We start from the raw sequence: 16400 nt of genomic DNA on the forward strand, positions 1-16400 counted from the left end.
ACTCTCCACGCAAGAATACTGTAATGGATTTTCATGCCCTCCTCCAGGGGATCTTCCCAACCCAGGGATTGAACCCAGGTCTCCCACATTATAGGCAAATTATTTACCATCTGAGCCACCAGGGAAGCCCAAAAATACTGGAGTGGGTAGCCTATCCCTTCTCCAGGGGATCTTCCCCACCCAGGAATCAAGCTGGGATCTCCTGCATGGCAGGTGGATTCTTTACCCACTGAGCTACCAGGGAAGCGCATACAAATATAATGAAATTCTGTCATACAGTCACAAGATAGATGAAATCTTGGCATTTGCAACAATATAGATGGGCCTAGACTAGTACTATGCTAAGTGAAATAGTCATACAGAAAAGACAAATACCACATGGTTTCAGTCATAGGTGGAATACAACAACAACAACAAAAAACCTAAATAAAAAACAAATATATAGATACAGAGAACAGAATAGTGGTTACCAGAAGGAAAGGAATGTGGTAGGAGGGCAAAATAAATAACTGGGGTCAACTTCATGCTGATGGATGGAAATTAAACCTTGGATGATAAACACATTGTAATGTACAGAGAGGTCAAAATATAATACTTATACATAAAACATACAATATTATAAGCCAATTAAGAAAACAGGAACAAAAAGAAAGAAAAATAGATTCTGGGAGAAACATTTGCAAACCACATTATCTGATAAAGGATTCATATCTAGAATATACTAAAAAAAATCAAACTTAACTGTAAGAAAAGCAAACAAATTCAATTAGAAAATGGGAAGAAGACATGAAGAGACATTTCACTGAAGATATTACAAGGGTGGTAAACAAAGACAGCCAACATTGTTAGTCATTAGGAAAACACAAATGAAAACCACAATGAATGGAATGTGAAATGAAAATCACTATATGCCTATTAGAAGAGCAAGAATAAAAACTAGTGACAACACAGAACATTGTGAGGATATAGAGAAACTGGATTTCTCATACAATATTGTTGGAATGTAATACAGTACAGCCACACTGCAATACAGTTTGGAAGTATCTTTAAAAAAAAAAAAAAGCAGACATTTACCACATGACCTCACAATCACATTTCTGATTAATTATTCCAGGAAAATGAAACGAAGTCATCCAAAAAGGCTGGACATGATTATTCATAGTGGCTATATTTGTAATCACCCAGAATTGATGATAACTGAAATGTCCTAAAATAGCTGAATAATTAAACAAATTGTAGTGCAACATTCCATGACTAGTCAGCACTAAAAGGAAGAAACTACTGATACAAGAAGTAATTTGGATCCATCTCAAGGGCATTACACTGTATAAATAAAAGTCATCTTCAAAAGGACACATCCTACATGAGTCTAAATGTATAACATTTTTGAATTGATAAAATAATAGCAATGGAGAGCAATTCAGTGGTGGTTCAAATTCTAGAGGTGACTGAGGGACTGGAATTGATAAGGTAATGAGGCCATCTGAAAGATAAAGATGATCTTACTAAACTTGCTGGGCATGAGAGTGCTCTATTTGGAAATACAGTCCTTCTGAACAATGCTTGAGTAATACACTCAATTGATAGGATTTGATTGGCTCTAACAGAAGTGGGTCTATTAGTTTAAAGTCATGATGCTTCAGCATTCTGATTTGTTCCAATTCTGAGCTGGTTTGCCTGCTCTTATAGTTTTGATACAGTTTCAAACAGTGAAATTTTTAAAGGTCTGCAATCAAAACAAATACAGATAACATTATCAACGACAACAGAATAATGTTTTTCTCCCGTATCTTTCATTTAATATGGTTCCAAAATAGGAAGTTTTTTTAGTATCATATATTTGATTCTAAGCACCAAGAGAATTTATAGTTAAGACTAACTTGAAAACTTGTCAGTTTCAAAAGATTGGGGTGAGAAAAAAAGAGTGTGGGACAGTTAAATGTTGCTATCTTAATATACCATCTTACTTAAGCCTGAGATGAGGAAGAACCACCTATCAACATAGCAGTTAACTGGAAGCAAACCAGTGTGATGGTTGAGTTTATGTGTCAAATTGAAAAAGCTACAGCATACAGATATTTGTTAAAATACCACTCTGAATGTCACCATGAAGGTGTTCTTTAGATATAAGTGTGTACTCAGTCACTTCAGTTGTGTCTGACTCTTTGTGACCCCATGAATTGTAGCCTGCCAGGCTCCTCTGTCCGTGGGATTCTTCAGGCAAGAATACTGGAGTGGATTGCCATGCCCTCATCCAGGGGATCCTCCCAACCCAGGGATGGAATCCAGGTCTCCTACATTGCAGGCAGATTCTTTACCAACTGAGTCACCAAGGAAGTCCCTCTTTAGATGTGATTAACATTTAAATCAGTGGACTCTGAGTAAAGCAGATAACTCTCCACAATATGGGTAGGCCACATTCGATTGAAGGGCTTAAAACCAAACAGACTGAAGTTCCTTGCAGAAGAGGGAAATCTGTCTCTACACTGTCTACAGATACAAGCTGCAGCATCAAACTTCCCTTGGTCTCAGCCTGCCTGCCTACCCAGCAGATTTTGAACTTGGCAGTTTCATGAAAAACTGATACTTTCAAATTGTGGTGCTGGAAAAGACTCTTAAGAATCCCATGGACTGCAAGGAGATCAAACCAGTCAATCCTAAAGGAAATTAACCCTGAATATTCACTGGAAGGACTGATGCTGAAGCTGAAGTTCCAATATTTTGGCCATCTGATGTGAAGAGCCTATTCAGCGGAAAAGACCCTGATGCTGGGAAAGATTGAAGGCAAAAGGAGAAGGGGGAGATAGAAGAGGAGATGGTTAGATAACATCACCAATTCAATGAACATGAACTTGAGTAAATCCAGGAGATAGTGGAGGACAGTGGACCCCGCTGTGCTGCAGTCCATGGGGTCACAAAGAGTTGGACATGACAATATCTGAACAGCAGTTTCATGATCAGATCAGATCAGATCAGATCACTCGCTCAGTTGTGTCCAACTCTTTGCGACCCCATGAACCACAGCACGCCAGGCCTCCCTGTCCATTACCAACTCCCGGAGTTCACTTAGACACATCCATCGAGTCAGTGATGCCATCCAGCCATCTCATCCTCTGTCGTCCCCTTCTCCTCCTGCCCCCAATCCCTCCCAGCATCAGAGTCTTTTCTAATGAGTCAACTCTTTGAATGAGGTGGCCAAAGTACTGGAGTTTCAGCTTTAGCATCATTCCTTCCAAAGAAATCCCAGGGCTGATCTCCTTCAGAATGGACTGGTTGGATCTCCTTGCAGTCCAAGGGACTCTCAAGAGTCTTCTCCAACACCACAGTTCAAAAGCATCAATTCTTCGGGGCTCAGCCTTCTTCACAGTCCAACTCTCACATTTATACGTGACCACTGGAAAACCATAGCCTTGACTAGACGAACCTTTGTTGGCAAAGTAATGTCTCTGCTTTTCAATATGCTATCTAGGTTGATCATAACTTTCCTTCCAAGGAGTAAGCGTCTTTTAATTTCATGGCTGCAGTCACCATCTGTAGTGATTTTGGAGCCCAGAAAAATAAAGTCTGACACTGTTTCCCCATCTATTTCCCATGAAGTGATGGGACTAGATGCCATGGTCTTCGTTTTCCGAATGTTGAGCTTTAAGCCAACTTTTTCACTCTCCTCTTTCACTTTTATCAAGAGGCTCTTTAGTTCCTCTTCACTTTCTGCCATAAGGGTGGTGTCATCTGCATATCTGAGGTGATTGATATTTCTCCCGGCAATCTTGATTCCAGCTTGTGCTTCATCCAGCCCAGCGTTTCTCATGATGTACTCTGCATAGAAGTTAAATAAGCACGGTGACAATATACAGCCTTGATGGACTCCTTTTCCTATTTGGAACCAGTCTGATAGGATAAGTCAATTCCTTAAAATAAATATCTCTGTCTCTGTCTCTATCTCTTTCTAGTTCCCAACAAACTTGTAGGCCAATTTAAACATTCTGGGGGAAGTTTTCAGCACTGATGTTCAAAAATGTTCATGCCATCATTGTCTATAATAGACAAGTCATGTAAAACATAGTCTGTCAACAATATAATGAATGAATATATAATTGTATATTTATACCATACAATGCTAAAAAGATACAAATGAAGGGAAGACAATTGTACAACACCCCAGAGGAATCTTAAAATATTAAAATAAATATTGAATTATATTTAATAAATATTAAATTCTTAAAAAGTTCAGACACAAAAAAGGATACACTATATAATTACATAATGTATGATTGATATGGCTTTGAATGCATATATAGAAAAGCAAGTCATTTTTTCAGTGGATCCAAAACTAAGTAGTAGAAATATAAAGAAAATGAGGAAAGGATGACCTCACAGTGGTTACGTTATGGAAGAAGATTGGGGTTGTCACTAAGAAAGTGCTTCCAGGAGGCTTCTGGGTTACTGGCAGTCTTCTGTTTCTTAGTCTGGGTGGAATGAAGCAGATGTTAACGTTAAGACTTCTCTAAGTTGCATTTTCATATTCTATGCATTTTCTGAAGATTTATCGTGAAAAGTATGTCTTCTTGTCAGGACAACAAAAAAAATGTCATGAATATGTGTAGCTTTTATAAATTTGGAAAGGTATTTCATATAGTCCTTTAAAGTTATTCCACTTTAAACCTATCTGGTTTTCTCTAATATTAGGCAAAGAAACAATGATTTATTGCACTGTAAATATCATAATTTTACTACAAGAGCAATAAACATCCCAATGATTGCTAGAAGTGGCCATGGAATGAAATGACAATAAGACTAGATTTTTTTTTAAGTGAAGTATAGTTGATTTATAATGAAGTGTTAATTTCTGCTGTACAGCAAAATGATTCAGTTATATATACATATATTCCTTTTGTTATGAAAAGTATACAAATAGTACAAATTCATCAAAATAAAAAATTACAAATTCTGGTAAAGGTGGCTTCATAAATTAACACAATGAGGTATCTTCCCTGCTATTTTTATATTATATGATAGTATTTACACATTATTTATCAATTACAGTAAAATATGATAAAGGGATAAAATTCACAAGTCTTATCAGTTCAGTTCAGTTCATTCACTCAGTTGTGTCTGACTCTTGGCGACCCCATGAATCGCAGCACGCCAGGCCTCCCTGTCCATCACCAACTCCTGGAGTTTACTCAAATTCATGTCCATCAAGTTGGTGATGCCATACAACCATCTCATCCTCTGTCATTCCCTTCTCCTCCTGCCCCCAATCCCTCCCAGCATCAGGGTCTTTTCCAACTCTTCGCATGAAGTGGCCAAAGTATTGGAGTTTCAGCTATAGCATCAGTCCTTCCAGTGAACACCCAGGACTGATCTCCTTCAGAATGGACTGGTTGGATCTCCTTGCAGTCCAAGGGACTCTCAAGAGTCTTCTCCAACACCACAGCTCAAAAGCACAAGACTTATAGGGTTTGAAAATAATTATTTTCAAGATATTTATAGTCTTTACAACCATTAACTCAAAAAAAGATCATAGACCCAAGTGTAAAACAATAAAACTCCTAAAACATACCATAGGAGAAAACCTAAATGAACTTGGGTATGGCGATGTCTTTTTAGACCCAACAGAAAACACACTATTCACAATAGAAATAACTGATAAGCTGGACTTCATTAAAATTAAAAATGTCTAGTCAGTGAAAGACAATGTCAAGACAATGAGAAGACAAGCCACAGACTGGGATAAAATATTTGCAAAAGACATATCTGTTAAAGCACTATTATTCAAAACATACAAAGAACTTTCGAAACTCAAAAACAACAAAAACCTGATAAAAAATGAGCCAAAGGCCTTAACAGACACCTCATCAAAGAAGACAAACAGATGGCAAATGAAAAGGTACAGCACATCATATATCACCAGAAAAATACAGATTAAAGCAACAATGAGATACCACCACACACCTACTAGAGTGGCCAAAGTCTGGAACACTGACAATACCAAATGCTTGTGAGGATATTTGGCAGCAAAACCTCTTGTTCATTTACTGGTGGGAATGTATACACAATGGTACAGTCACTTTGGAAGAAATTTGGGATTTTCTTAAAAAAGCAAATACACTCTTACTGTATAATCTAGCAATCATGCAGCTTGGTATTTACCCAAAGCAGCCAAAAACATATCCACACAAAAAGTTGAATATGGATGTTTATAGCACTTTATTTAAAGTAGCCAAACTTAGAAACAAACAAAATGTTCCCTCAGTTCAGTTCAGTCGCTCAGTCATGTCCGACTCTTCGCGACTCCATGAATCGTAGCACGGCAGGCCTCCGTGTCCATCATCAACTCCCGGAGTTCACTCAGACTCACATCCATTGAGTCAGTGATGCCATCCAGCCATCTTATCCTCTGTCATCCCCTTCTCCTCCTGCCCCCAATCCCTCCCAGCATCAGAGTCTTTTCCAATGAGTCAACTCTTCACACGAGGTGGCCAAAGTACTGGAGTTTCAGCTTCAGCATCATTCCCTCCAAAGAAATCCCAGGGCTGATCTCCTTCAGAATGGACTGGTTGGATCTTCTTGCAATCCAACGGACTCTCAAGAGTCTTCTCCAACACCACAGTTATAAAGCATCAATTCTTCGGGGCTCAGCCTTCTTCACAGTCCAACTCTCACATCCATACATGACCACTGGAAAAACCATAGCCTTGACTAGACGAACCTTTGTTGGCAAAGTAATGTCTCTGCTTTTCAACATGCTATCTAGGTTGGTCGTAACTTTCCTTCCAAGGAGTAAGCGTCTTTTAATTTCATGGCTGCAGTCACCATCTGTAGTGATTTTGGAGCCCAGAAAAATAAAGTCTGACACTGTTTCCCCATCTATTTCCCATGAAGTGATGGGACTAGATGCCATGGTCTTCGTTTTCCGAATGTTGAGCTTTAAGCCAACTTTTTCACTCTCCTCTTTCACTTTTATCAAGAGGCTCTTTAGTTCCTCTTCACTTTCTGCCATAAGGGTGGTGTCATCTGCATATCTGAGGTGATTGATATTTCTCCCGGCAATCTTGATTCCAGCTTGTGCTTCATCCAGCCCAGCGTTTCTCATGATGTACTCTGCATAGAAGTTAAATAAGCACGGTGACAATATACAGCCTTGATGGACTCCTTTTCCTATTTGGAACCAGTCTGTTGTTCCATGTCCAGTTCTAACTATTGCTTCCTGACCTGCATACAGGTTTCTCAAGAGGCAGCAGGTCAGGGGTTCTGGTATTCCATCTCTTTCAGAATTTTCCACAGTTTATTGTGATCCACACAGTCAAAGGCTTTGGCATAGTCAATAAAGCAGAAATAGATATTTTTCTGGAACTCTCTTGCTTTTTCGATGATCTAGCAGATGTTGGCAACTTGATCTCTGGTTCCTCTGCCTTTTCTAAATCTAGCTTGGACATCTGGAAGTTCACAGTTCATGTATTGCTAAAGCCTGGCTTGGAGAATTTTGAGCAATACTTTACTAGCATGTGAGATGAGTGCAATTGTGCGGTAGTTTGAGCATTCTTTGGCATTGCCTTTCTTTGGGATTGGAATAAAAACTGACCTTTTCCAGTCCTGTGGCTACTGCTGAGTTTTCCAAATTTGCTGGCATATTGAGTGCAGCACTATCACAGTATCATCCTTCAGGATTTGCAATAACTCAACTGGAATTCCATCACTTCCACCAGCTTTATTCGTAGTGAGGCTTTCTAAGGCCCACTTGATTTCACATTCCAGGATGCCTGGCTCTAGGTGAGTGATCACACCATTGTGATTATCTGGGTCGTGAAGATCTTTTTTGTACAGTTCTTCTGTGTATTCTTGCCATCTGTTCTTAATATCTTCTGCTTCTGTTAGGTCCATATCATTTCTGTCCTTTATCGAGCCCATCATTGCATGAAATGTTCCCTTGGTATCTCTAATTTTCTTGACAAGACATGGAGAAATCTTAAACACATGTTACTAGGTAAAAGAAGCCCATCTGAAAAAAAGGCTCCATTCTGGATAATTCCATGTATATGACACTCTGGGCAAGGCAAAACTATGAAAACAGTTTTAAAAAAATTGTAAGTTGTCGGGGGAGAACTGAATAGTCAGGGCACAGAGGATTTTTACCATATGATATTTAAAATGAGAACTACATGTCACTATATATTTGTCTAAACTCAAAATGTACAATACCAAGAGTGAACCCTATGGCAGACTATGAACTTGGGATGATTTTAATGTGCCAGTGTAGGTTCATCCTTGCCAAAGAATGTTATGTGCAATTCTAGTGAGTGATGTAGATACTGGAGGAGGCTACACATGTTTGGGGGCAAGGTATATATGGGAAATCTTTATACTTTCCATTAAATTTTGTTGTAATCCTACAACTGCTCTAGTAAAGTCTTTAAAAATATATACAGTTTACTCTTGAATAACGTGAAGGGTAAAGAGCATTGATACATGCGTTGTGGAAAATCCATATATAGCTTTACAGTCAATCCTCCATTTCTGAGTTTCCACACTACTGGGACTCAGTCGCTATACTATAGGGTGGTACTATAGTATTTATTGAAAAATCTGCATAAAAGTGTACCCACACAGTTCAAACCCTTGTTGTTGAAGGGTTAAAATCTCTGAAATCAAAATCAGAAACTTTTAGGAAACAAAATGAGATAATATAAAAAAAATAAAATAGAATGCTAGCTTCAGAGTATAAAATTTTACATTCCTAATAGTCAAATAGAAAATATTAAATTTGACATTTATTTTTAAATAGATGTACTTGAGGTTCCTAAAGTCCTTTTGGAAGTAGGTGAGGAAAAGTCTTAAGTAAATAATAATAGAAGTATTTATTACTTTTTCCAGAACCTATATAAATATATAAGGATATATAGTTAATATGTACTCCCTACAAGTGAAAAGAATAAAAATTTCAGTACTTTAAAATTAATTTCCACTCACATATATCCTAAGACTTCTCACTCTGGCTTCAGAACTTGGGTAAAATTTTCAGAGCCTTTCTACAGGAATGGTTTGAGGAGCTTTGAAAGTACCCCTGCAACATCCCTCCAGCCCACAGTTCTTACCTCTTTGCTTACCAGCAAGGCTGGCGGTATTTAATAGATGAGATGAAAGGAAAAAAAAAAAAAAAGGTAAGTGAAGGAATATAAAATTTTTACTTAGAGGTATTCAAAAGGGAAATTACTTTGTTTTTCCTTTCCTTTATTTAATAGTCATTTCCTGAGTGCATACCCTGTAGCTGTCATTATGTAAACAATATAAAGATTTAAGTTAGTTCTTGCCTAAAAGAAGCTCACCTCATTGGTTTATATTTTTATTTAAACAACCACAAAATATCAGTTTCTTTTAAAAGTGAGAAATATCCATTCAACTCTGACAAATAAAAGTATTCTAATGGAGACATCACGGAAAGATATTTACAGTCAGCCATTATTTGAACTTGGAGAAGGCAATGGCACCCCACTCCAGTACTCTTGACTGGAAAATCCCATGGACGGAGGAGCCTGGTGGGCCGCAGTCCATGGGATCACTAAGAATTGGATACGACTGAGCGACTTCACTTTCACTTTTCACTTTCATGCATTGGAGAAGGAAATGGCAACCCACTCCAGTATTCTTGCCTGGAGAATCCCAGGGATGGGGGAGCCTGGTGGGCTGCCGTCTATGGGGTCTCACAGAGTTGGACACGACTGAAGCGACTTAGCAGCAGCATTAAATTAATTGTACCCCCACTAAGTTGAGCTACTCAGTCATATAGCAGGTAAATGCAGAGACCAAATTGATGAGGAAGATCTCTTTTGTAGCTATAGAATTCAAATAAAACACTTTTGTTTTGACTGTAATCTGCTTTATTATTTTACTTGTAAAGCACCAGATGGTATATACTTTTAGAAACCTGGGGTATTTTTTACAACACCCCTCTACCCTGGTCCACAAAGCATTTAGCAACCTCTGAAGAAATTTTAGTTATCAGAGTTACTGGCATCTACTAGTGCTATTGGCATCTAGTAAGTAGAGGCCTGGGTTGCTGCTAAACATTTTCCAATGCTAGGGCAGTCTCTACAACAAAGAACTACCTGGTCCAACATATTAAAAGTGTCTAGGTTACATCACTGCTGCACATCTGAAATTAACACAGTAAAGCAAATCAACTATACTCCAATTAAAAAAAAAAAACAAAAGTGCCCAGGTTGAGAAAACTGTCTATAAAGAAATATTCCCCTTCCCCAGCCCCCACCATGAAAAATTTCCCAGGGTTTGTAGTTTCTCATACCAAGCTGCAAACCACCACAGGTCAACTTAAGTTGGCAAGGTGCTCCAAACTTAAACCAGCTTAATTCAAATAGAGACTCAATTATTACCCAAGTTAGCGAGCTATTATTCATATGTCCTGTTTAAAAGGGCTTCCTGACCCACTCTTTCAGGAATTACAAAGTGCTCTCATTAGCTCTGATTAGCTCTTGGGACTTGTCTTGCCTAAAATTTCTCATGCCTACACAGTGATAGCATGAAAAATGTATCTGGATTTACTCACTATCAGAAAACAAATATGAATTTATATATTTTTTTCAAAACAACAACCTCATTTACACTGTCAATTAAAAATCAAGCTTATTGAACTAAAGAAGCATAAGAAGCTTCCTTATTATATTGCTCTTCCAACATACCTGAATTTAGAGGACACGAAAAACAGGGGTGTAAATCAGTCTAGTTAAAGGCATAATCAATTTGCAAAGTCAAGGTCCACCTTCTTCCTTCCATTTGGTCATCATGTTTCTTCAAATATTAGAAGTCTAGCTTTGAAAGCAAAGTAAGGGTACCTGATTCAACAGGACATAGTAGGAATTCAGGCCAATGTCAATTCCTAAAACCTCTTACCAAATGAATATCCTACTATACCCACTCTAACCCTCACCATCTAAAATGTTTCAACAATGCTGTTACCTATTCTGATACTAAAAAAAAAAAAACCAAAAAAACCCTGCTAAACAATGGCACCCCACTCCAGTACTCTTGCCTGGAAAATCCCATGGACAGAGGAGCCTGGTAGGCTATAGTCCATGGGGTCGCAAAGAGTCAGACACAACTGAGCGACTTCACTTTCAGTTTTCACTTTCATGCATTGGAGAAGGAAATGGCAACTCACTCCAGTGTTCTTGCCTGGAGAATCCCAGGGACGGCAGAGCCTGGTGGGCTGCCATCCATTGGGTCGCACAGAGTTGGACATGACTGAAGCGACTTAGCAGCAGCAGCAGCAAATAACTATGTGCTAGCTGAACTGAGAGGTGTTTTTTTCCTGACATTTGTTGTTGTTTGTTTTTGTTCTGGTTTTCTCTCAGGAGCTAAGACTTACAGGATTTAAGTCTCTGCTTGAAAGAAATCTAGGACCTCAAAAGCAAATACTAGAAACCCTGTAAAATCCTCTGAGATATACGCCCATAGAAAGGTGAAGAGAAAATAAAGTAATATGCACTTTTAAAGTAATTTTCCTCCCTGGTCAAAAAGATAGCAAAATTACATGCAGGAATAAGGCTGCCCCACTCAGCATTCTTGCACTCACTTTAAATAATAGTGATGCACATGTAAATAAGCTTTCCAGCAGTCTATGAATCTATAAACTAGGCTCCGTTACTGTTTCCTTTGGATGGGTTTTGTGAGATTTAAGTGCTTTGTGATCAGTGACTGGAAGTTGAGCTAAAAACTAGAAATAAAGAAAATAAACTCTTTGCCTTTAAACAGAAGTGGTCCCAGTTTTCTTTCACAACCCTGAAGGGTTGTTGTACATATTAAAACTGCTACATAGCTCCATCTCTGGTCACAGATACCCCCTTCTCCTCCCCTCCACCCCCGCCCTGAAGATGTCAGATCTCTGGGAAACAGCGGTTACAAAAGGATGCTTTTCATAGCTTGTACTAGAAACGCTGGCACCCCCATCCCTGCATAAAATAGCACTAAACTGAGTCACAATGCTGGAAGCCGCCGTGCCTTCTGCTTCTCTTCAATGGAATCCAGATATTTTCTATGAAAATACTAAATAATATTGCGAAGTTTTGCCCATAAATACGGCATGCCGATTCTTCTAATCCCCGGTTTGCCCTAGATAATTTTAGGCTTTATCCATCAGTGTATCACGCAGGAGAGAAAAACGCAGTTAACAAGATGACAGTGTTACCTAGGTATTTGGCATCAATATTAGCTAGAGTATGTCATTTGACGATTATTTTTCCCTAGAATACCAGACGGTAAAGAAAATGTTTTCATTCATCCGCAAATGACTAACATTTATTGATGTCTCAAAATGCGGTTAAATACTGTTGCACTCTCAATTTCCGAAACGGATTTGAGAGTTAAGCTTGAATACTTATAACATCAGTAACTCCCGCTGCAAGCGTCTCGGGGGCTTTGGAGTGTCACTTCAGAAGGGAGGTGATGCTGGCTAGAGGCTCTTCGATCAGTCAGTCTGGGTGGTCACAGGTGATGGGAATCCTTCCCTTTCCCCATATATCCTCAAGTACTGCGATAAAAATCACCGTGAGCACCGCTACCGCCAAGCAAAACGACTCCCTGCCTGCCTCTTAAAGAGCTCAGTCTGGGGAGGCAGCCGGATGCTGACCCCTGCAGAGATTATTGCTTCTGTGCGCTTTGCCAGAGGACCCTGCTAGCATTATGGAAAACGAGTTAGGGATGTGTGAGGTTTTGCTGTATTTATTTCCTCCAAGGGAGGAAGGGCTGGGGCCAGGCGAAGAAAATCTTCAAAGACTGCCTTCGGCAGGGGATAGGGCTGGAGGAAGGGGAGGGGTAACCATATTTTTTAATTACTTGTTTCTCTTTTTCACTTCCCTGCCCTGCTTCCCAAACTCCTCTCTGAACAAGATTGACTGGCCTAACTGCTATTGACTCTAGCCTCGGTTCTCGCATTGATCTGCAAATGGCCCAGAATAGCTAAAGGATCGCCGGCCTGGACAGGAGTTCAAGAAGGGAAAAGTAAAAAAGGGTAGGGGGTGGCCCCATGCCCAGCACCCACAATGTGCCTCGGTCTTGGACAGCGGCTCGCAGCGGCGGGGCAAGCGGCTAAGGGGATACAGCGGCAGAGGAAGAGAGGGTAACCGCTCTGCCCCCGCCCCCGCCCCCTGGAGTCGGAAGCCTATCCAACCCCGTTTAGAGGCAGTTAAAAGATATAAACCTGTGACTCGTTAAACCCCGTAACTTTGCCCTACCTAGATTCGAATGCGCTGATCATTCCGCCTGATAGGCTCAAACGGGTTAAGCTCCCTCTTACATAACAGGACTGCCTGGCTGTACACAATTAAAATACTTGATTGCAGTCTCTTCCCGACTCCATCCCGTCAAGACCCACCCTGTCCCTCCCAGCGCGCCTGCGTGCCGCACGCTCACAGGCCCCTTGTGCACGATTCGCGCGCATTACAGGAGCGCGCTTACTACACACACAGATCCGCGCACTCTCCGCTCTGACCATACCCGGCACAGACACACACACACACACAATTTAGTGTCAACATGCACGGGGTCGGGGGTGGAGGGGGACCGCCTTCCAGCCCTCAGCGACTGACCCAATAGACACGCCAGCTGCTTTACCCTAAGCTTTGCAAGCATCCCCACCCGCCTGTCCCCTCAAAAAAACAGTAACCCCCTCTACCGTCCCTATTTCCGAAAAGAGGTAAAGAGTCAACTATGGGGCGGTCGCTCGGGCAAGATGGGAAAAAAAAAAAAAAAAAACAACAAAACCTCACAGTCCCTGGCGTCATGATGGCGCCTACCACAACTTGGAGGACTTAAAAGTTATGGTGCCTCAAGAGGTAAAACGCACCGGAGAGGGAAAGCAAAGCGTCGCTCTGCTCTCTTCACCTCAGCCCAGACGCGGAGACTTTTCTAGCAAAGCATCACTCTAGTGTGTACGACAGGAAGGGAAGCGTTCTGTCTCCGATGTCTCTCTCTCTCTCTTTTTTTTTTTTTTTTTCTCTCAGTTTTATAATAATATACCTCTTCCCGATTTTTTTTTTTTTTTTTTTTTCCGTTTTCTTTCTGCCTACCACCCCCCCCCCCCACCCCCCGCCACTTCATTTCCCCCTCCCTGCTGCATCCTCAGTCCCCGGGCGGGGTTGCTAAGGAAACGGCCGCTTGGCAACGCGCGCGAGCCCGGGGGCCGCCGGCCGCCGCTGCGCTCCGCGCTGCTTCGGCTGCTATTGCTGCTGCTATTGCAGCCTCCGCCGCCGATCGCCCTGCCTCCGCCGTCGCCGCGCCTCCTCCCTCACTCGCCGGCGCGCTCCACTCCTCGCTAGATAGTGCGCGAGCCGCCGGAGAATTAGACACACTCCGGACTCGGCCAAAAGCAACCGAGAGGAGGTGTAGAGTGGTGCTAGGGGGTGGGAGGGGAGGGAGGGAGGGAAAGCAAAGAGGAGGAGGGGAGGCAAAAAAGAGAGAAACAACACCCAACAACTAGGTGTGGGGCGGGGGGAGAAAAGAAACCCACCTACCCACCAAATTAAAAAGAATTAAAAAAAAAAAAAAAAAGAAGAAGAAGAAGAAAGAGGGGGAAAAAGAAGGGGAAAAAAAAATCCTGTGGCGCGCCGCCTGGTTCCTGGGAAGACTCGCCAGCACCAGGGGGTGGGGGAGTGCGAGCTGAAAGCTGCTGGAGAGTGAGCAGCCCTAGCAGGGATGGACATGATGCTGTTGGTGCAGGGTGCTTGTTGCTCGAACCAGTGGCTGGCGGCGGTGCTCCTCAGCCTGTGCTGCCTGCTACCCTCCTGCCTCCCGGCTGGACAGAGTGTGGACTTCCCCTGGGCGGCTGTGGACAACATGATGGTCAGAAAAGGGGACACGGCGGTGCTTAGGTAGGAGGAACGTCGTGCTTTTCGTACTTGTCTCAATCTGTCTGTCTGTCTCTCCACCTTTCTTGCGGTCTTTTAAAACCAAGTAAAGATGCTGGTGGTGATCTCTATCAAAAGGACCGCATTTCAGGAAGTCCAGGTGCTGATTCTGCCTGGATCCGTGGCCCCTTTACTCCGGGGCAGGTGGCAAACAGAACTGGTGATGCTTAAGCACTTTGCCGGAACGCCAAGTAGCCCTGAGATGAGTGAAGTGTGAGGTTTAGGAGGGGCCAATGCCACTTGGAAACTCAGTTCACAAGGTCTCAGTTTTACTGTCCTGGGGTACTCTTGGAGAGTCTGACAAGTTTATCAGGTTTGTTTCTATTTTACTGTAACCTAAGCGACTTTTTCCAATTGTTGGCTCCCTGCTCCCATGTATTTTCCCTCTCACTTGGACATTTAGGCTCAATTTCTCCCTTTTCAGTTTTCTTTCTTTCCTCTTATCGCTTTGTCCCCCTGCCCCCCGCTTTTTTCTTTCCTTCGTTTGTTTTTATTTTTTTTCCAATTCCCCTCCTTCTTACTCTTTTCTATCCATTACCTCTTTTTATTGCTTTTCTGTTTTTCCTCCCATTCTTTTTTCACCTCATGTTTTCTTTTTCATTTCCACCACTCTAATTTCTGATCCTTTTATTTAATACACTTTCCTCCATTCTTTACCTTTCTCCATTCTTCGTTTTTCTTTCTCATTAATATCCCTGGTCTGCGAGCTTGACTTCCACATTTCCCATCTCTTTCCCCATATTGTTTCCCATCCCTGTCACACACACATGTGTGCTCCCTCTAACCCCTTACAGTTCCATTTTCTCACCCTCACAAATCTCTTTTTCATAACCACACTCACTCACATATTCTGTTTCACATTCTCATACATGCTGGCACTTCCATACTCTCCCTAACAACCACTTTCACATTCAGATTCTCTTCTACTCTCTAAAAAGGCACCCGCTCCCTCCTTCACTGTTCCACACATTGTCACTCACACATGTATACACACTGTCTCTCCCTTTCTCTGCTACTCTGTATCCCCTCATCTTTCCCTTTTCCTCCCTTTTAAGTCTTGGCTCCTTTTTCTCACTCTTCCTTCTTCCCTTCTTTTCCCCAAGCTTGGGCATTGAAATGTTTTGTCACTAATGAACATCTGTAGCCTAATTTTATCTATAAACAACATTGCTGTAAGAGTCTGGTAACGTTTTTTCTCCTGTGAAAATATAAATTGATGATCAGCAGTGCTTAGATCTAAACAAGGCTAAATACCCTTATACCTTCATTTCCTATAGCCTTCCCTTCTGCCTGTGACACCCCCACCTGACATAGATTCTGAAAGATATCCTTTCTCTCCACTGGGTGGTAGTTGGCTTATAAGTACAGATTGCAGAAAATCAGTGTATGTGGCATGTTTAAGGTGAAACAGAGAGGGCTATGTTTTATTTGAAACATGCAATATATTGTAAATTTAATGATCTTGGATCTGGGTGTGGTAAA

At 41.3% G+C, this 16400-nt stretch overlaps 1 protein-coding gene across 3 annotated transcripts in view; it reads left to right on the forward strand.

The window, feature by feature from the left end:
* The first annotated feature begins 14450 nt into the window (after positions 1-14450).
* Positions 14451-16400, forward strand: part of NEGR1 (neuronal growth regulator 1) — a 1035936-nt gene continuing 1033986 nt past the window's right edge. Inside the window, exon 1 of one of the 3 annotated variants that reach the window (XM_027536882.1) lies at positions 14451-14882. In XM_027536882.1, the coding sequence (XP_027392683.1) occupies positions 14707-14882 (176 nt within the window). In that variant the 5' untranslated portion in view covers positions 14451-14706. The remainder of the gene's footprint in view (positions 14883-16400) is intronic. The other 2 variants (XM_027536880.1, XM_027536881.1) reach the window with 2 other exon arrangements.

Source organism: Bos indicus x Bos taurus, chromosome 3, assembly GCF_003369695.1.
Source record: "Bos indicus x Bos taurus breed Angus x Brahman F1 hybrid chromosome 3, Bos_hybrid_MaternalHap_v2.0, whole genome shotgun sequence".
Classification (NCBI taxonomy): Eukaryota; Metazoa; Chordata; class Mammalia; order Artiodactyla; family Bovidae; genus Bos; species Bos indicus x Bos taurus.